The 20,186-nt window shown below is 46.1% G+C and overlaps 1 protein-coding gene across 4 annotated transcripts in view; it reads right to left on the bottom strand.

The window, feature by feature from the left end:
• SIDT1 (SID1 transmembrane family member 1) overlaps nt 1-20,186 on the bottom strand; it is a 48,043-nt gene that overhangs the window by 12,307 nt on the left and 15,550 nt on the right. For 2 of the 4 annotated variants that reach the window (XM_037390435.1, XM_037390434.1), the window contains exons 2-14: nt 17,381-17,502; nt 16,216-16,386; nt 15,978-16,023; nt 13,035-13,136; nt 11,784-11,867; nt 10,936-11,029; nt 9,686-9,757; nt 9,217-9,310; nt 7,489-7,532; nt 3,476-3,547; nt 1,717-1,865; nt 1,030-1,103; nt 429-495 (exon numbers count right to left, since the gene is read on the bottom strand). In XM_037390435.1, coding sequence (XP_037246332.1) covers nt 429-495; nt 1,030-1,103; nt 1,717-1,865; nt 3,476-3,547; nt 7,489-7,532; nt 9,217-9,310; nt 9,686-9,757; nt 10,936-11,029; nt 11,784-11,867; nt 13,035-13,136; nt 15,978-16,023; nt 16,216-16,386; nt 17,381-17,502 — 1,191 coding nt within the window. The other 2 variants (XM_037390436.1, XM_037390437.1) reach the window with 2 other exon arrangements.

The following is a 20,186-nucleotide window of genomic DNA, read 5'->3' as shown; positions in this document are numbered from 1 at the left end:
CAACACCATGACTAATAGACCTGCTTGCAGATATCTGAACAACAGTGGGATAGCAAGGATGGGGAGAAGGGAAAAATCATATCACAGCAAACCCTAACTTGCTTTCAGTTACCTTTTAGCGGTAACAGCAGATTCCTCCTGCCTCTAAAATGAAACAGGACCCAAATGAGACATCAGATGAGCAGGAAAACTGCTGCACTCCCACCTCCCAGGCAAAAATAGCAGAACTGCAAGCTCAGTGAGCCAAGCTAGCAGCAATGCTCAACACACAGTGCAGAGAGCAGCCAAGGTAAACTGCCCCTCAGACCAAGCAGGATTCCTGGGTGATGCCAGTTTCACTGTGACTGTCATCCTTACACCATGCAACTACAAAGCAGATTTAAAGGCAAGAGGACCCAAGCACAGGGGACAGCCAGAGCCCAACGCACCGTCTGATAAGTGATGACGAGCTGAATGACCGGCAAGGCATAAAACACTGCAATGGTGATGATATTCCTGTAGAAAGGAGACAGTAGCAGCAGTTACACACACCAAAACAATTTGTGCACACCCAAAACAGAACCCCACAGTGCTTGTGGAGGAGTGTGTACACCTCAGTACCTAAGGGCACAGACCCTGCTCTCCCAGCTGGAGCTTTATACCTCTGGTAATCATCTCCTGAAGCAGAAGAGCAAATGTGCTAAGGACACAAGAAAAGCCAGTATGTGGACCACAAGCTCGTGTGTTTTGAGTGCCTGTTTCTCCTCTTCCCCAGTACGTTCCAGCACACCAGTTGTTGGCAGATTTTAAAGCAATCATGCAAACCAGAATCCATTGCCAGGATCATGTGTGCAATTGTTCACCAATGTCCTTATCTGAGGTATGTGGGATCTGCAGTTACTTGTTGGAACAGGGTCAGAATGTATAACAGAATGGTTCAAAGAATATCCTCAGGTCTAAAGCATGGTTCAGAAGGACTTGTGGACAGGCTGCACAACCAGATACTGGGTCCAGAACTTGGGCCTTACCAGTTTGTCGTCTTCTCCTTACCAGAAATAGATTTTGTATTTTTTGCTAACAATCCTTCGGTCCTTCCTGGACAAGTCTGATAGATAGAGGAACACCTAAAACATTAGTGGGTGGGGAACAAGGGAAGAAAACAGAAAAGAACTAGTGAAGACTACAGAAGCCAGTAGCAGATCTTGATGTATTTGGACAGTATGCAGCTTGGTGCCATTTGGGCCATTTTTGACACAGCGAGCTCATTGTGTCCCTTGAGTCTATGGGGAATGAGTTCTGCAAACCCCCCTGACCTCCAGGAATGGCCCCGAGTCACGCGGAGCAGTGTGGGGCGACAAAAGGAGGCAGTTTGAGAACTGCTAGCTTAAAGACCCTCTGTATATCCAATGTCATCACACTACTCATACCTATTATTGCAGATTATTTCCCCCCTATGCTGTTGCACCTCCTTGGACTTTCTGGGACACCCTTGCCTTCTTCCTCCTTTCTCAATAGTCCCCATTAAATTCTGATTTTCCATATTAAATCACTCACTTCAGTAGCACACTTAGCATAGCTGGAAAACTTTCTAGACTCTGAAAAAAACCCACCAAGCACATTCAGATTTCTTAGATTAAATCCACCTAAAAAGGGAAGCGGAAACTTAAAAAACCTGGCAAGTGACTAGTGCTGGTCCTGGCCCTGCATCATGGCCACAGCTGCGATACCAGCTGTTACCTTAGTGCGGATGATGTTCTTATCACTTTCGATTTCTGGCATGGTGTCAAAGTCGCTCTCTTCCTCCACAGAGCTGTCTGTGTCAGAACCAGCTGGCAGCCCACGCTCAGGGGAAGACAACTGACGTCCACCGCTGGAGCTTGACTCGTCTGGAGCGGAGCAGGGAGGAGGAAACAGGCAGGGTAAATGCTAAATCCCTCTATGCACAGCAAGAGGAAAGCTGTCCCAGATACCAGCTGAAATCTGCTGGGACAAGTTAACATGTCCATTTCAGGGAACAAGTTTGTCCATGATCACAAACTTTCCTGAAAGTCTCAGATTATTAGCTAAGAGCACGTTCAAGGACCATCTTCCTCCCTCTGCAGCACTTTGGATTTTCCTCTGCTTTTATTCTATTACTTCTCATCTCTGACATTTTCTACTCTTTACTAGCCTGAGCTCTGAAATCTGGAAGGCTGAGACAAGCCAGGAAGCTCAAGTGAAAGCAGTGGACTGTGCAGGGGTCACAAACAGGCTGACCTAGTTCATCTCCAGATTTTATGTAAGCTTTATATATACACTTTTCTAAAAATATTGTAGAAAAAAAGACAGAGAGGAAGAAAATCCATTTTTCAAAGCAGGCAGAGCATCAACTTTGCTCCCATTGCATCTACAGTATCAATCACCTGCAGGTCACCAGGACCTGCCTGCACTTCCCACAAGGCTGGCCAAGCTCCCAGCCAGCCCATTACCCATACTGGCATGAGCAGAACACAAGTTTCTTCCTTATTTCCCAAACTTTTTTAAAGCATTTCCTTGGGAATTGGGGAATGGGGTTAGTGTGGTGCTGAAGCCATCAACTCTGTTCCAGGATTTAAGTCCTCCTGAATTTTTCCCAAACCTCATGAAGTATCGGTGATACGTTTCTTTGTCAGGTGTTCAGGTATCACACCTTCACAGTCCAACAACTGGGTGATATCTGGAGCAAATACCTCCTCAGCAGGGACCAGCTCACATTTGAGTAGCTGCCTCACACTGCCCTGGACTTGCACCACCTCACCCCACAACCTGGGTTCTGAAGCTGTCAAATTCAAGGATTATGCCCAAAAGTCCACATCACCAAACTATTCAATACCAATCCCTCCACAGGAGGGGAAAACTCAATCTCCTTACAACAGAAGTACTCTGGCAAAGGAAGGCATTTCCTATCCTATCAGATTAGCAGGACCCTTGAAAGCTTTTCTTCCTCCTCTGCTGCCAGGGCATGTTTCACCTGTTGACAGCATGACATTTTTTCTCCTCTAGTGAAACTTCTGAACGACAAGAAGCTCTGATTCTGTCTTGCCTTGCAAGACACAACCCTTCAGACTTCCAGTTAAAGGCAAGCTTTGGTCTAAAGGCCGGCTTGATGAACTAACAGGCTCCTAGAAGCTTGGTTGGAAGGGACCTGTGTCAGTCCCTAGTCAACCTCCTGCCTGAAGCAGCATTGTCACCAACACTTATCAGGTGACTGTGGCTTTGTTTAGCAGTGACAAACATTTCCAATGACACAGTCTGTCTGGGCACCTCTTCCAGAGGTTTGCCACCTTTTTGATGTAGGTGTTCTGCCCTAAAATGCAATTTGAACCTGCCAAGCTGCAATTTTCTTTTTCAAGTAGTTGCAAGCTGCTCCTACACAAGCTTGCAGCTTTATTCCCTCTGGCTCTAAGGCACCTTAAAGTGCCTTCCTCTGCCTGAGGCAGAACCAGCCCCGTGCCCCCAGTTCTGGAAGATACTGTACCAATAGCACCATAGCTGCTTCCCTCAGGGGTGCTGGCTGTGATGGGGTGCGAAGATGTCATAATCCCAGATCCTGCAATGGAAACAGACCCAAAAGGGACAGTTAGTTTCATCTCAGTGCTTTGAAACACATCTCTGAGGTGAATACGAACAGCTCCAAGAGCTGGAGGGGCTTGGGGAAAGCAGCATTTCTCCAAACAGATGGCAGTCTCCCTCTAGAGCACATTATGCAAAAGGGAAACCCTTGCTTTGCAACGTGAAGCAAACCCTTTCCCTTCAGCCTGCCCACACAGGCTGCCAGTTTGCCTCACAAAAGCACAAGGCTCCCTCCAGCACCTTTTAAGGATCCCATTATGGGGCTGCAAGACCTGGCAAATTCTAGAGCAAGTCTCACAATATTCTGAGAAAATATTCAGAAAGAGCACCTTTCTGAATTTCTCGTTCTCCTTCCCCTCCTCACACAGTGACCTATTCAAATACTGATACCTCCAGTTATAGCTGGAAGAGTCGTAGACAGCCTTTGGCCAGACAGCTACATAGTTTTAACCAAGCAAGGAGAAAGCAAGAAATGCTCTGTGCAAAAAGCGGTCATGATCTTGTGCTGATGTCAAGAAGGGCAAGCCTTTGAGGGCTGGGAGGTCCTTGCCTCCCACCAGCACACCTGAAGCAAGGAGGACTGGCACCTCCCAATCAAGTGGCACTCAGACTTTCCCTTCCTGCCTCCACACTCATCTTTTTTGCCTCCCCTTCTGGGGATCAGCTGCTGAACTGGCAGCAGACAAACGTGGCAGGAAACACAGCCAGCTAAGTCCCATGGCACCATGTCTTCCAGTAGTGGCAAAGTGAGACAGATCCAGCTGCTTATAAAGTTTCACCTTTGCAACAACGTCGTGTGGCCAGTCAGCAGCAGAGGGACACAGGATAATATTTGAAAGCAAGCAATCTTACTGCAGCCTGGCAATGGCCTGACTTCCAAGCTGCACCACCTCTGGCTGCTCAGTACCTGATCTGTCCCAAACTGACAGGCACAGGCAGACTCCTCTTTCCAGCTGGCAATTCTGGCCGCTTCTGTAACACCCTGTGTAGGTTTTTGTACCATTTCTGTTAGCCACAGATTTTACATCTGAGCCCCAAAATTTTTCCCTGCCCAAGCCCAATTCCTAGGCAGGAGAGCATCCATACAGCAATGACATTTGATGTTTTAAGTACAAATTACTGCTTTCCTTTGACATGTTCACTGTGTTTGTTGGTCTGTGGGCTAAGACTTGATTTGCATTTCAGCTTCTCTACCCTCCTGCCCCATCCCTCCAACAGAGCAACAAACAGCTCAGAGGAGCACCAGAAGCAGAAAACATGGCCTGGACTGGGTGCCAGAGGGAAGGCTCTGGCACACCACACACCTATGACACCCCTTCAGCCCTGAGATGGGATTAGCAGGATGTTGTAGGTTGCTGCAGGAGCAAGATCCGCCTTCTACTCATCACCTGCTGTGCAACTCTCCCACTCCCGTGGCAGTTTTTCCTGTTGCTTTAAAGTCACTTGGAAATCCAGATCACTGGGGAGGGGGCAAAAGCAGTGTTTCCCCATGTTCATGGCACCAAGGCACATGCACAGTTCCTACTCCCATCTGTACTGTCCCACAGGGATACTCCCTCCTTATTTTAGACCAGGCTTTATGCTCTTAAGTGACCTGTCAGCCTTCTCTCCCAAGTAACCAAGGGAAGATTTAAATCTGGACAAAGCAGGGATGGCAGGGAGAAGAGACACTCTGCCCTGTCTCTAACAGCTGCTTCGGACCCAGCTCACCCAGTAATTTCAGTCCTACTTCCCAGTGTGCAAGTGAGTCAGCAAAGTAAATGTACTGCACTGGGTGTGGTTCCTCCAGCTCTGGCCTCCACCAGACAGTGATGATGTGGCATAGGAGGTGTGCCACAGGATTAAAAATAAAAAAGTTAACCACAGAATCTGGGCGTAAAGTGGGTGACAGGAGTAAAAGGGCAGATGAAGTTGCACAATATTCAAAGACAAAGGCCAGAGATATTGCTCATCACCTATATCCACACTTTCTTGGTAGGGAAGGGGAAAGAAAACAGAAGTGATGAAGGCAGCAAGACCTAGGGGTACTTTGGAGGAAGAGAAATTTCAGTGGGTGGGAAGAGTAGGAAAAAAAAATAATTAAGAGAAAGCCGGCATGCCCTGGTGATCTGGAGGACATGGAAGATGCTAGTTACCATTTCATAGGCATCAGACACACACCCCAAAAAGACACAATAAAGAAAGAAACAGCATGTGGGTAGGAAGAAAGGATATGGCTGTGACATGCAGTGCCACACATGAGAAGGCGGCATAGAGTATAAGGGAGAGGACAGGTCACAGAAGGAGCAGGTGCCTCTGGGAGGAAACTTGTAAGCTGTGAAGGAACTGCACTCGTCTGTCCTTTCACAGGGATGCTGTTCAGCAATCCTCCTTGCCCAGGAACACAGTTCTCTGCCCTCCAGGTCCACGCTAAGCACAATATCTGTGCCCTGCAGCTTCTTTGGGAACCTCCCAAGCACCAGAATTTGATTTCCACCTCTTACCAGCACAGCTTGGAAAGCAGCTTCTAAGCTGCCTCCAGGCACATGAACCCTCAGCTGCAGCGCCAGCAGCACTCCCTGGGGCTTCTGGTCTCACCTGGCTGAGACTGTGCCTCCTTGCCTTAGACAGTGATCCCTTGTCACCACCCTGGAGCTCTTCCATAGCCTGCCTTGGCCAGGGTCCTTCAGCTTCCCCAAACTCCCCAACACACAGGCCTTTCCCATTTCTCCAGGGCCCTAAGACCTGCTGTTGTCTCACAGCAGGATCCATTCCAAATGACTTAAAATTGTTATATTTTTAAGCACATTATTACAGTCCCCTGATTATTCAGTTGTGAGGAAAACCTTTCACACACATTCCACTTACTGCAGGGATGCATATGTGATCTCAGTGGCTGAAGAAGCAACTCCTGAGAATCCAAATGCCCCCAGGTCCTTGGCAGAAATATTAACCCAAGTAATGCCAGGCCACAATGAAGTTCCACTGCTGATCCTTTAATCACTGCTCAGTTATACTAGTATGCTTATCTAGTAATATGTAGCAGATCAGAGAGACTGAAGAAGCTGGTGATTAAAAAAGAAAAGGGGGGTGGTGGGGGGGTGGGAATGACAACACACCAAGAACCTTTGCATGCTGCCAAAGTATAATGTCCTCCCTCTCCCCAGGAAAGAGGTACAAATGATGATGTCTTTATCATCACCAATACTTTGAACTACTTTGCAGGCACTAAATATTTAAACAAAATGAAACGGCTGAAACAGCCAGCCTCCCACACTTCTCCAGAAAGCAGAAACTCCCAGTGCCCCTGCACACCCATCCACATGATAAAAATTTCCATCTCTCATGGATAGGCTCTTAGATGCAGCTATGTTTTTATAACACAGAAATCTGCAGTATGTTGAAATGTGGGTGCAGCATAAAGTAAACTGAATCCAATACCAAAGTAAATAACACGAACAACACTACCTAACTGTATTAGTCATTCAATCAGTTGGTTGTCTACAAGTCCCAGTTAAAAATAAATTAAAATTTAAATTAAATAGGAGACACCATGCTTAAACCAGGCAGAGGAAATCTTAAAGCACAAAAGCTAACAAACTCGAAGTGCCTTGCTTAGAAATGGACAGATCTCGCATCAAGCACGCTAGTTTGCAGCCAGGTCTAGTCAAAGCTTGTGCTTCCTCCACCCCTCTAAAAGCCAGCTCTTTAGGCTGGGGATGAGGACCAGGCTCAGAGGAGCCTGCTTCAAACACCCTCTCTTGTGAGGGCAGAGAGGAAGCTCTAACAGTCTCTGGTGCTGATGGAAGATATGTGGTACACGTACAGGGAAGAAGGCTTGAAGGGACAGAAGGTACTTGACTGACAGCCTGTCCCTTGCCTGGCCTGGGACCTGTGCTGTTCACTTAAGACTGTCACATAACAGGAAAGGGACCTTACCGTCCTCAGGACTCAATCTGTCAGCCAAAGCCTTCCTCTGAACCCTGGAAAGGAACAGACAGCACTTTTGAAATAGCCAACAAAATCCATCACCTGCCAGCCACAGCAGGCTTATCTAGGACATCAATAGGTAAATATGGTGCAAGGCCTAAAAACCCAACCAAACGAAACCAACAAAACTAAACCACAAAATAAACAAAAACAACAACAACAAAAAAAGAAAAATACTGTTTGGACTAGACATGGCTCAGCCACGACTGCTTGATTTCCAGAGCAACAGAGATTTTTATATTTTTTTACCCCTTCAGCTATCCACCAGAGGCAGGACAACCAGTCAAACAACTGTCCCATCCTACACTGCTCAGCTGGGAGTTGGAAGAGACTCTCAGACCACCTTCCCAAACCCAGCGCCCCTGCTCAGGGAACCGAGTGCATAAGAATCTACTGAAAGGTCAACAGGAGCTAGAGGCACACATCAGCATGACACTTAAGAAGCCAATACCACCTTCTCCGATGCAAATGCCAAGCAGGGGAGGGTAAGGGGGAAAAAAAATAAAACAGTCATATGGCCCACACAACAAAAAACAACATCGGCAAAAAAGAGCACATAGGCTTAAGTAACTTCGTTGAATTTTTCCAATTAGATGTTGTTTCATGGATGTGTCTAAGTTAAGCCATGCCCCCATCTTGAAATTATTTTGTTTCAGAGCATCAAACTCTTCAGATCCCCTCTTCTGAAGCAGCTGAACACTCTTTTGCCACATTCTGTCTGAGGAGCTGGCCGAGAGGTGTTGTTCCCACAAACCCAACCTGCTATTTGATGAAAGTTTTGTATCTTTTTTTGATAAAAGAGTGTTGAAGGAGCCTCCCTCCTCTCAAGCCTCCATGCTTTGGACAAAGGATTCACTTAACCGTTATCACTGCCTACACAGGCAGCAGTCACTGACTGATCACAAACCCCACCATCGCCACTGCCTTAAGAGCAGCTGCCTCACCAAGGCTCTCACCCTGTGCTAGTTGTTAGCTGCCCTACAGGGGCAAATCTTACCTCTCTTTTAGGCTACTGTCCCCTTCCTGCTCCTCCAGTCCTTTCTCTCACTCAAGAGGACTTCAAGGTTGCCTCCAGTGAGCTAACAGTAGGGCCTAGGGCAGCTGGGAAAGAGTTTTGCCTATTTTTTTTTCTTTTGCTCCCTAGAACAACCTGTCATGGTAGCTGTGCCCAGATTCACCTCAGATGCAGATATTCTCCTCAACACAAGTCCAGACACCAAGGTCTGCAACAGGGGAAGTAGTTCAGAAAGGAAACCAGCACCCTCAGGACTCCAAGGCCCTATTTGGGTCACTGGCACTTAGGGCAGTACTCAGTCCATCATTCTGGGAAGTACCTTGGTTTCCCAGTGCTCTGGCACCCCATATCCCAGAGTGGTCCCATCACAATTCCTACCTGCTACCCACTGTCTTATATAAGGAAACTCAGGGGTAGGGCACTACAAAAGCTAGATGGCAGAGCCTTAGGGTTTCATCATTGCCACAGCCCCCCTAGCACAGGAAGAAAAGTCTTCTGGCTTATGGTCAGTATGAGCCCACTGGGCAGTCACAGACTTCTTTGGCTGCTCTGTTCAGATGCTTGCTGCCCCTTTTGCCCCAGATGTAATGCAGGGTGAGACAGAGACATGTCTGAGGATGATGAGAAACACAAAGGCTGTTCTTGTAAAACCCTTGACTCACCTGATGTAGTGCACAAAAGCAACAACCACTGAGCCCAGGTAAAAGGAGAGGAAACTCAGGAAGCTGAAGAACATAGCCTGGACGTAAACAGACTCTAAGAAAAGACAAGGCATCAGTCAGCTCACAGAGCAGGGACAGCCCCTCTCATAGCCAGCACTCTTGTCCTGCTCTTCCCAACACCACCTGCTGCCAATGCCCACCCCCAAAGAGCCCTTCAAAACCTATCTGCTTTCTTCAAGAGGAAATGCCAGAACCTGTTGCAAGGTCTCCCCTTATTTCTTCACCCCAATGCTAGTTGGTGTGCCCATGAGACCACTCTGTGCCACACGGCACCTCCTGTAAGGGATCAGGGCTCCAGTTGGTTTTGACTTCTTTGCTGGTGTTTTCTGCACCAACCCTGCCATACCATTCTACGCAGAAGGGCCAAGTCCCCCTGTAAAGTTGCATTGCTCTGCCCAAAGACACTGACTTTTAATGGAGGGCACAATCGTCACTTGAAGGTTCTTTGTTCGCTGCAGGTTCCAGGTACGGTTGACATTCCCTGTGAGATGCAAAGTGCACAGTAAATAAAGAAACAATCACACATTCATAATCTCTGGCCCTGATCTCAGTTCTCTGCACTTGCAAAACCACCAGGGTCTGGCTTTTCACTATAATCTGTGTGTGATTTTGCTTTAAACCCGTCTCAAACTTATCAATATACAGCCTTTTCCATATGTTTTCCCCAACCTGCCTATCCACAACCTGGTTTTCAGACTACAAATCCTGCTTGAGCCTTCCATACATTGCTCAAATCTGGATGTCTGAATCCCAAGGGCACCTCGTCTCTCATTCATCTAGTTCCCCAAGGGCAGGTTCTCTCACTACAGATACTGGGACCCCTTTTTTGCCTTTGACCAAAGCTCTGCTGACAAAATGTTTCTGTGCAGCATGCCATGCTAGCAACTTGCTATGTTTCAGCAGGGCTTAGCACACCCTGCTAGTACAGCTCTGCTGACAGCTTTAGGATGAGAGAAAGACACCCAGAAGGTAACAGTTCTTTTTTTAGGGGGGACATTGTAAGGGGGTGGGGGCTGTTGGGAGACCCCAGTATATCTGTTGGTTGCAGTCTTGCTTCTCCTGCAGGGAGGATGCCATCTGACTTTGAGGACAGGAATGTCCCCACTCCAGTTACAGCCACCACAAGTGGTAGAGGCTTTGCTTTTATCACTGCCCAGGAAGTAGACACAGTATTTTCTAGTTGGCAAAGGCACTAGAACACATCTCTTTTAAAATTATTCTCTCAAAATTATTAATTTTTCCTGTTCCCCCAAGTCCAGGGCTGTCACAGATCCCAAGATAGCAGTGGGAGAAGATGCTATCTGCAGGAACAGCCATCTGGGCCTCCATGCAGGCAGGAGGATAATACAGCAGCAGAGGTGAGGTGAGGGGGAAACAACCAACTGGAAAGCTGTAAGAAGCATTGTCTGGATGTCTCCAGTATTTCCCAAGACACCAGTAACTCCTTTGAAAAATCACATAACGCCAGCAAGCCAGTCACCTCCTTGACTGAACAAGACTTTTAATCTACCCAACAATATCAAATGTACTACTTCACTCTTCCTCACAGCTACCTGCATAAGACAGAGCCATATGAGCATTCCATGTCACCCCACAAGACACTCCTGCTGCTCCATCACCTAGACGCAGCAACCAAATCCACCTCCCAGCATGCCTTACCATGAATGGAAGAAGGCACAGAACCCCCACAGGCATAATCCTCCGGCTTGATGACGAACACAACAAAGAACTGCTCACCTGGGAAGTCTTTTCTCTGCACAGGAGGATGGAAGAAGACAGAATCCATGAAATGTGAAGGAGCCTCTCCCTCCAATGCAAAGTAGAGGCAGTGCTCCAAAAGGCCAGCGATCAGGTTTTAGTTGCTACACAGGCACCAGCCTTACAGAGACCAGCCTATTCTGGACAGAGCTTGGCTCCTGGGGATGCTCTCCTCATCCTTGCGGACAATAAGCTGACTGAGTTCACCAGTATCAGTATGGCAGTGCCCCAGAACAAACAAACCAGTACTAACGCATTTATTTAGTTACTTTAAATAATTATTTTTAATATTAAATAATTTAAATTTTAAAAATAAATGAACCAATACTAATGCACTTAGTTACTTTAAATGTTTTATTTAAAATACTGATTTAAATAATTTAAATTTTAAAATAAATTAAATAAAAAATTTATATTGCTTTAATTACTGCAAACCATCTGCCTCAGCTTTGATTATTATAAAGGCCCTACTACCACCACTCAGTGGTAGAAGAGCCAAGGTTTGAACAGAAGACACTTGGCTAGAGCCATTCTGATCTAGAACCTCAGTATCTAGGACATAACACACCTATCTAAACAAAGGTAAACAAGGTTTTGTAGTAAAAGGTAGCACCGCTTCCTTCCACTTATCGGTTGATCTAATAAAAGCAAAGGCTCACAGCCATACAAGCATCAACAAAAGACAACTAGGAATGCATAGGAGAAGCCACTGAGAAAAAGCAACACTGGGACAAAAATCAGCATCTCACCTGCACGGTTATGGCTGCTTGCTTAGTCATAGACTGGTAAACACCATTGAACTCCACATTATGGTCCAGGTCATACACTGGGCACTAAAACAGACACAACTAAGGGTTAAACCAGGAACAAAATCTGAACTAATTTTGAAGGGAGCCAGCAGGAGAACAGACAGTGCAGAACAGCAGAAAAAGGCCCCACTTGAGGTGACAAAGGGAACAAAACAAGCAAGACCCATTCAGAAGTTAGAAAAGCTGCTCTGAAGATACCACTTGTGGCCTGCCTGCACTCAGCGATCTCTGCATTCTCACAAGAGGGCTGCAGTTTAATCCCAGAAGAGAACTCAGCCAGATTGATCTCTCCACCATTCCCACAGGGCAGCGCATACACTCAGCTGTACACTGGTTGTGTCATATGCTTTTGCAGCCTGTACTATACACCAAGTGCTTACCCTCGTTTTACTCTCCCACTACTCTTAACGCCTGATAGGTTGAAAATCACCTGTCACAGTCTCCCCTCCTGCCCTTCTACCATTCAAACACAGGGATGTGGGCATGAGTTGATGTTATCCATTTCTCTCCTCACCCCAGGTATTAAAGGCGACTGCCAGAACTTCAGAGCCAGCAGCCAAGGCATCTTGCACCTCTGTCACCACCTTGCTGCTCATACACTGCAGGACCCTGCATCATTCAGGGAGATGGGGAAGGAGGATAGATATGCTATTTCCCAGCTGCAAGCAACAGCCAAGCTCCATGGCATGGAACAGCTGTTCTCTTCCCAGGAAAGGGGATGAACAATTGCATAAGAAAGGAATCCAACTGGTAAGGAGAGACCTCACCGTCTGGAAATCTGAAACTCCCAATGCTGGCTTGAGCCAGGGAAGAGTCAAGGGAACTGCACTGTCCCCTCCCTCATCCATCAGCATCCCATCCAACACCGCTCCATGGAGAGACAGACCCATGTCACAAGGCAGCAGGGAATTAAACCTCACAAGGGGAACACAACAAATACCCTACGGAGAGGTTGGAGAGGAACAGATTGTTCACCTATTTGCAACAGAATTCTCTGTACAAGCTGCTTGAACTCAGCATCTGTCTTTGCCTCCTTCCCACAGAATTTTCACAGGGGCTCCCCTCACCATCACCACCACACTAGGGTGAAGCCCTTCCTAGGGCTTTTCTCCCTGTCAGGGCACAGATCCCCTCACAGCAGGACACAGAGCTCCACCAGGCAGCTCCTTGCCCTCCTTGGCTCAGACTTACCACAATATCCTGGACGGAGACAACCGAGCATGGGTAGACTGCATCAGACACCACTTTAATAATGACTGAATCAACATCCTGAGGAAATTTGTACAGAAAATACTGAGGAGAAAGCAGAGTGCTGAGAGTTATGGTCCAGAAATCACACCCAGTAGATTCAGAACTTCCCTAAGGTACCTGCACAGCCCAAGCTGGGCTTCAGGGTTGGATGTGAGGAGCTTTCACAAAAATTCAGATTTCAAATATTAGGACCTTACATTACAGAAAAGCAGATTAAACATCTACAGACAATTCTCCCCTTTGCACAGCACACTGTTAGACAGACATCTTCAACATGCAAGACATAGCATAGCTTCTGCTGCCCCTTAAGCTTTTTTCCACCTGATCAAGCTAAAGTGACTTCATTTTATATCTTACTCCATTTTATGTTGCTTTGAGCAACTTCCAGATGTTTCCATACTGCTGGCTGTACATTATATATGGAACGTATAATGGAGTTTATCTCAGATGGGCTGCCTCAAAGACAGACTATGAAATGTACTGGGTAAAATGGTTGCAACTCTGTTAAGTGTTTCATAAATAAATGCCTGATATTTGTTGTAGAATTTAGGGGTTTGAGGCCAAAGGGTACTGAGGATTTTCTCACTTCGGCTTTGAAAATAATTCAGCTATAGCTCTGAAATAAATTGGGAGAGACTAACATCTGCCAATATTCCTACTTTTCCTCTGGGGGCAAGGAATAGTGTTTCTTGTGCTTCCATGCTTTGAGCAGGCCCACAGCACAGCCTGCAGGGTCACTGTGGGGTCAGGAAATGCCCTTCCATGTCCCAGCAAAGGCCTTTTCAGATTTGGGAAGAGATGTCCCAGGCAACGCGATTATTTACACATTTTTCCAGTAAAAGTTTAATATACTTTACCAGCCAGCTGCTGCAGAAGTAAGGTTTCTGCGCCTGCCCTTACAGGCAGGCTTGTTGCAAGGGCTCCCATTGTCCCACTTGGGTGCAGACCCTGAGAGCTCAGGCTCACAGCTACTGCAAGGGGCTGGTGGGCACCTCACCCCACCTCAGAGGGGACACAAGGCTGAGGACTGCCACCAGCCACCTTCCTCCCTTACTGTCACCTCAGAGGCTACTGCAGCTGCTGCTCCAAAACCCTAACCAGAGACATTCCCAGCTGGCAAGCTCCCTCTAAGTCACAGAAGCCTTAGTGCAGAGCAAGGGCCAGCTGTTTCCTGTTTCGTTTCCCCCATCCCCTTCCCAGCAAGTGGAGCCCACACCTGCCAGGGCAGGGGCAAGCAAGAAGTCACCCAAGCCTCTTCCAAGTTCGTCCCTATTCTACTAAAGCATTTCTTCCCACCACCCCTCCCCAGGCAGGGTCCCTTCACTGCTGAGGAAGCGCTGGCTCCAACTGCGAGTCCTTACAAACTGAAAACTCACCAAGCCGGTTTCTTCACCTGAGCATGTTCTATCTCTGCCAAGCAAGGACACTGGCAGTCAGCTACTTGGTTTTCCAGGTGCACTACCCTTGGAAAGCTTTAGGTCCTTAAGGAAGTCACCCATGAGGACCCTTCTATCATTTTCTTTTTAAGCCATGCTTATATCAGGGTGCAGAAATAACACGAGGGGTATTGAGACCTACAGTTCTCTTGCTGCACAGATTGTGAGTGGTATAAACACATTCAGACAGCACTCCTGACCTATATGAGCATATCTAATTTCTCCTTTTGCCCCCAGGCATAAGCTAGGTTCCAGACAACAACTCCTGCAGTTTTTATGCTTGTCTTTTTCCAGTCTTAGGGCTATTCCAACACCCATCTAGGTTTTGAATTGCCCTTTTTTTTTTTTCTTTCTATTCCTCCCCTCAGCCCGACTACTTAATACTTTGATTTACAAAACCCTCAGCATTATACCAATTAAGAATCACTCATTCATCTTCTACTCTCTACATCTGGTCTGTAACTAAAAGTCACCAATCTCATATTATTAATTGTGACAAGTAACAGACCAAAGTCACAAAGTTAATTCCATGCCAGATCCTAAACACTCTACATTCAAATTACAAGATCCAAAGTAACGAGGGTTTATAAAGAGCCACCACCATTCCCTATGCTTCTATAGTATAAAATACTGCATGTATCTGCAAAACAGCTTAAGACATTTGACAGCAGAAAAGATTAGCTGAGATGTCTGGTAATAGGGAACGTGAAATTAAGTGGTGTTACTAACAGTGATAACAACAATAAAAATGGAGTACCAGACAGCCTGTGTAAATTGCATACTTTCCCAGCTCTATGAGCTCCTGTATCACTATAGTTACTGCCAACAGGATTTTTATTCGAGAGGACTTGTAGCACCTGCAGAGCTCTAAACAAGGCTGCTCAGCTGGATGTGCTGTACACGTGTGCTCTCTTCTGAAATAACCACCAGACTTATCAGGCATTTCATTTATCACCTCGCAACTTGACTTGCTGCCCTGAGCAAGGAATAGCGGTTTGAGTTCTGCTGTACCTTTACAGCTTATTTATTTATGTATTTATTTTACTCCAGTGAAGACTACAGCTTGCCAAGTCACACTTGGGCAACTGCACCAGCACTAGCTGGAACAGGACACCGGTGCACACCATCTCACTTCCCATGAAGTGTAGCAGTCTGATGATCTCTGTAATTTTCTGAATTGCAGATACCATTCATTTATTCTGATCATGGGGTTTGGTTCGCTTAATTGCTTTACAGGAGGACCCTAAATGTACCCCTAGAGGGGCTGAGGCACTGCTACTTCTTGACTATATCCACAGAAAATTCAACAGTAAGGAAGTATCCCTGCACTCTAAGAGGGGGAACAACCTAGTAATGTAAGGTTTCTGTTACCTGTAACTAAGGATCAAGTCAATCATTTGGATGTTGGCAAGACATACAAGCAACACCACACAGGACTCCTCCTTACCTGGGGCTGGGAAGGGCTGGCAGTGAAGTTAAAGGCTTTGTTGGTCCTAGAAAAGAAATGCCAGCATGTTGAAGCCTAAAACATTCAGAGCTGGAATATGCACAGTATACCTTCAGATTAAGCAAAAGAAAAAAAAATTCTGGGAAAGAAAAAGAAGGGAAGAGTAGGCAGATGGACCAAATCCCTGTATAACAGATACATGAAGAAATTACTTTTGTATTCTCACACCCCAGCTTACTCAAGTTGGAAGTTCTCCAGCCTGGTGACTAGCAGCTCATACGCAATATTAAATGGTGCCATGGAAGCGACGTCCACAAATATAACCTGGTCAGAGGGTCCCATTTCAGCTGTTGGCTCAGAGGGACAGAGGGTCCGACTCACTTCTTGGTAATTGTAGGTCTTCTGATAGCTACAACAGCCGGGGGAAGGAGGGAAGGGAAAGTTGGATGGAAAAAGAGAGATAGCAGTTAAAAAGTTTTTGTTAGTTCTAAGAATGGCATTATTTTTCCTCTGCTTGCACAACTGAAATAGTAAGCTGAAAGGCCAAGATCATTCACTATTGTATTCAGAGCTCAAACTCCACCTCTGTCGCCTCTTGCAGCCTGCACATGGGACTGGCCATCCCCAACACTTCACTCCCTCGAGGCTGCCTGTGCCATCTGCAGATCTAACACATCTGCCATTTGCTGGAGGCAGATGGAGCAACAACAGCCCAGAACTGCTGCTCTGACCATCCCCTACATCAGGCAAGACACTGCAGGGTATCTGCTGCCCAGCACCAGGATTTCAGTCACAGGATGAAGCTTCACATCTCAGATGGTCTAAGATGCCTGCAGATTCTCAGTACTTGCAGCCTAACGTGCTCCAAGGTTGCTGAAGATACAAAGTGGTATCACTTTTACAAAGAAAGCACCCCCAAAACAACCACCCACCCACCCCAGAATAGGATCAACTTAGGTGTACCCAGGGTGAGAAACAGAGGAGAGCCTCTTATTCCCCAAATGCACTGTAACACAGCAGTTAGGGTGCTCTTGCCAGAGCCTGCTCAAACCTTGCTCCAAACTACAGCCCAAGAACTACTTGCACACACCACAAGCATCTGTGGGAATGACAACAATGCCATGTGGTAGATTCACTGACTAGTGACACAGGCAGTTCCCCAGCAGACAAGCTTCTGGTACTCCACGTACATACCTGAGAAACTAAGAGACAAGAGCAGGCTGCCAAGTAAGAGGTTAACAATCAAATCCTGGTCTTCCTACATTCAGCTGCCAGTGAGCAAGCATGCTTTGCAACCAAGCCCTGCAGTCTACACAAACAGCAAGATCTAGCACTTGAGGAAGGCTGATAATGGGTACAGCCGGCAGACAAGTGTGTTACAAGGAAGAGATTCCAGCACTTACAGGCCTCGAAAAATTAATGGGACCTGCCATGACAGCACTCCCTTCTGTTGGCGAACTACAAACAGGACAGGGTATTGGAGGTTCTCAGAGTTGCTGTTCACGTATACCCGCACTGCATCTACCTGTGGGAAGAGAAATGGCAGTACAGACAGGTGTTAGTCAAAGACAAAAACAAGACAGCTCCAAATCTAGGTGGGAGAAGTCTGTCTCCCTTCCTCAGTCTGATCTAGATTCTGGCAATAGCCACAGGGAGATCAACAATGTTCGTCACTGGACTGGTTATTCAGATCCAGAGGTCATTTACAGAAGTGCCTCCTTGCAGCTGCTCTAACCCAGAACCACAGCCCCATCCCCAGGTCAGGGGTGCCTGTCAGACAAGAGACAGCGGACAAATGCAACAGACTTAAGAGGAAGATAATTCAGTAGCTTCCATCTACTCAATTGGGAGCAACCTGAGTTGTGTTATAAAACTAAGAACACACACACAAAACAGACCCAAGGCTAAAACTGAGAATTTTCTTGCTTCGACTCTTATGAACTCAACTAAATCAACATTACTGGGAAGTCACAAAGATGACAACATTAATAGTTAGGGATGAAAAAGCAGGTGAGCAGCTAGTACCTGGCTCTGCTGTAAATGACACAGAGATGACTAAAAACCATATATACTCCACCTAACAGAACAGGAATACACTGCTGACTGCCCTCAACTGGGCAAGGAAGGCTGCTTTGGTTTGTGACCAAGGGTTTTAATGCAGCCCACTGTGCCAGCAACTGAAATTTCTCCTTACATTATCTGGCCACCACACTGTTGCAGAGGTAGGATGGCTGTGGGGTAGAATGCTTTTCAGTTTACTACTTGCCTTGAGAAGCAAGCAAGCAGTTAGTCTGCACCAGATGGAAGAGGTACCATTTCTATTTGAAAATAACATCTCTTCAGGTCCCTCTCCAAAGCTGCACGTTTTGCTCAAGAAAACAGGGTACAAGAATGCATAATTCACCAGAAGAGACAGTACATCTCAATTAGAGGCCTTTAATTGATGAAAGCATATTAGGTAGATAAGATATACATATATTAACCCCACAACATCTTGAAAGGTTAGAATGGACTCCCACTAGATCAGTGAAAGACTTAACAGATATTTCAACTTTCTACCTTTACTGTTCTTGGAGGGTATAAGGGGTGTGTTACCTTCTGAAAAAACATAGAGTTAGCAAGGTAGCAGAAGGACAGCTATCTGAGATGGCAGCTGATGTGTACACCGGGGACACCGGGTTCAGAGAAAGGACTTGCATCTACAATCACAAATCTAAAAGAAAATTTCCTATTTATTCTTGTTTAGTGATTCTAGGCTCACATGGGAGTTCAGTTTACTGGAACAAAACACCTTCTTGAAAGCCACAGTCATTATCAATTTTCCTGCCATCATCACAATAATACAGAGGCTACAGCCACCATTTCCTGAAAAATAAAGTCTTCAGCAAAAAACATCATAAATACCTTAATTAAAACCCCCTTGAGATAGAAGGGCAAACACTGGAATCTTTTTCCATTGTCTTCTGGTTTCTAAATCTTTGTAATACTCTTTTGGCATGCCTTCCAGCTTTTCCTTCTGACCACAAAAACTACAAATGCAATTTTGTTTCCAAGTAAATGTCACTGTAGGGTGCTAAAGCCAAGTTAAGAAAAACACCATCACAAAGCAAGACTCACAGGTAACACCTGAAGGGTATCAACGCAGGAGGCCACCACTACCAGACAGCACTGGAAGGTTACGTGGCTTCCTTAGTCTGTGTGGCTGCCCTGCTTGGTTGGGGCAGCCGAGCCAGCACACATTGGTATAACTGGGAAACACAGGGACAGGGCTGAACAAGCTGCTGCTTGTTTGTAGCTGTTTGCTCTAGTCATTGTGACAAGGAACAGGGACTCAAGTGAAGCAACATTGGAACTGAACAAGAAAACCGATTTAAGGAGCATGAAGACACGATGGTCAAACCAGAGTTCTGCAGGCACGTGGAGTCATTCTCCATCCATGGAGAAACCAACTGTAGTTGCAGAAAGGACACACTCCAGCTACCTGTCCAGCAGCCTTTTTTTTTTTTTTTCCTCATGAAACAGTTAAAGCAAGCCCATCTCCACAGGTGAAGCGATTCACACTGCCTCTAGTTGGACAGCTCTGCGAACCCTCCAGGGCTCAACACATCAGCACAATGCAATGGGGAGACTCACAGCAGATAGCACTACAGGGTGAGGCATCCTCAACTACTCAGAAATAAAGCTGACCTTGGGACATTCTCTCCTGCACTGACTTCACAAATACAGAACATAGCTCATGTAGCAGGTTATACATATGCTGCAGACAGTCAGGTTTACTTTAAATTAGTACAATTCATTTGCAGTCACTGGAAGACTTCAAAATTTGCATCTCTACTTCTTCTAAATTCTCAAACTGAGAAGCTGACTGGCTATTTGAAGTATATTCTGATGCTGAGCGATATTAAAAAAAAAAAAAAGAAAGTACTACTTTTACTGTTTGCCCAGGCTTCGGACACAGAAGGGAAAGTTGCATACATGTGAGCGTGCCTCTTCATCCCACCTCAGATCTTCCCTTTCAGCAAACTTAATTATTTTCAATGTTGATTCTAAGAGGAAAAATGCATAAACAGAAATTCTCAGACTGTTTACAAAAAGTCAGCCAAAAAACCCCACATGCTCCGAGGTATCCTACAAACACAGAAGAGAGCTCTATCTTTCTGTTTAAAAAAAAAAAAACAACAGCTTTTGATATGTATTAAGATACAGTGA

Source organism: Falco rusticolus, chromosome 5 (assembly GCF_015220075.1).
Source record: "Falco rusticolus isolate bFalRus1 chromosome 5, bFalRus1.pri, whole genome shotgun sequence".
In the NCBI taxonomy this organism is placed as follows: Eukaryota; Metazoa; Chordata; class Aves; order Falconiformes; family Falconidae; genus Falco; species Falco rusticolus.
Note: the sequence above shows the minus strand (reverse complement) of the source record. Positions and strands in the feature narration are given on the sequence as shown.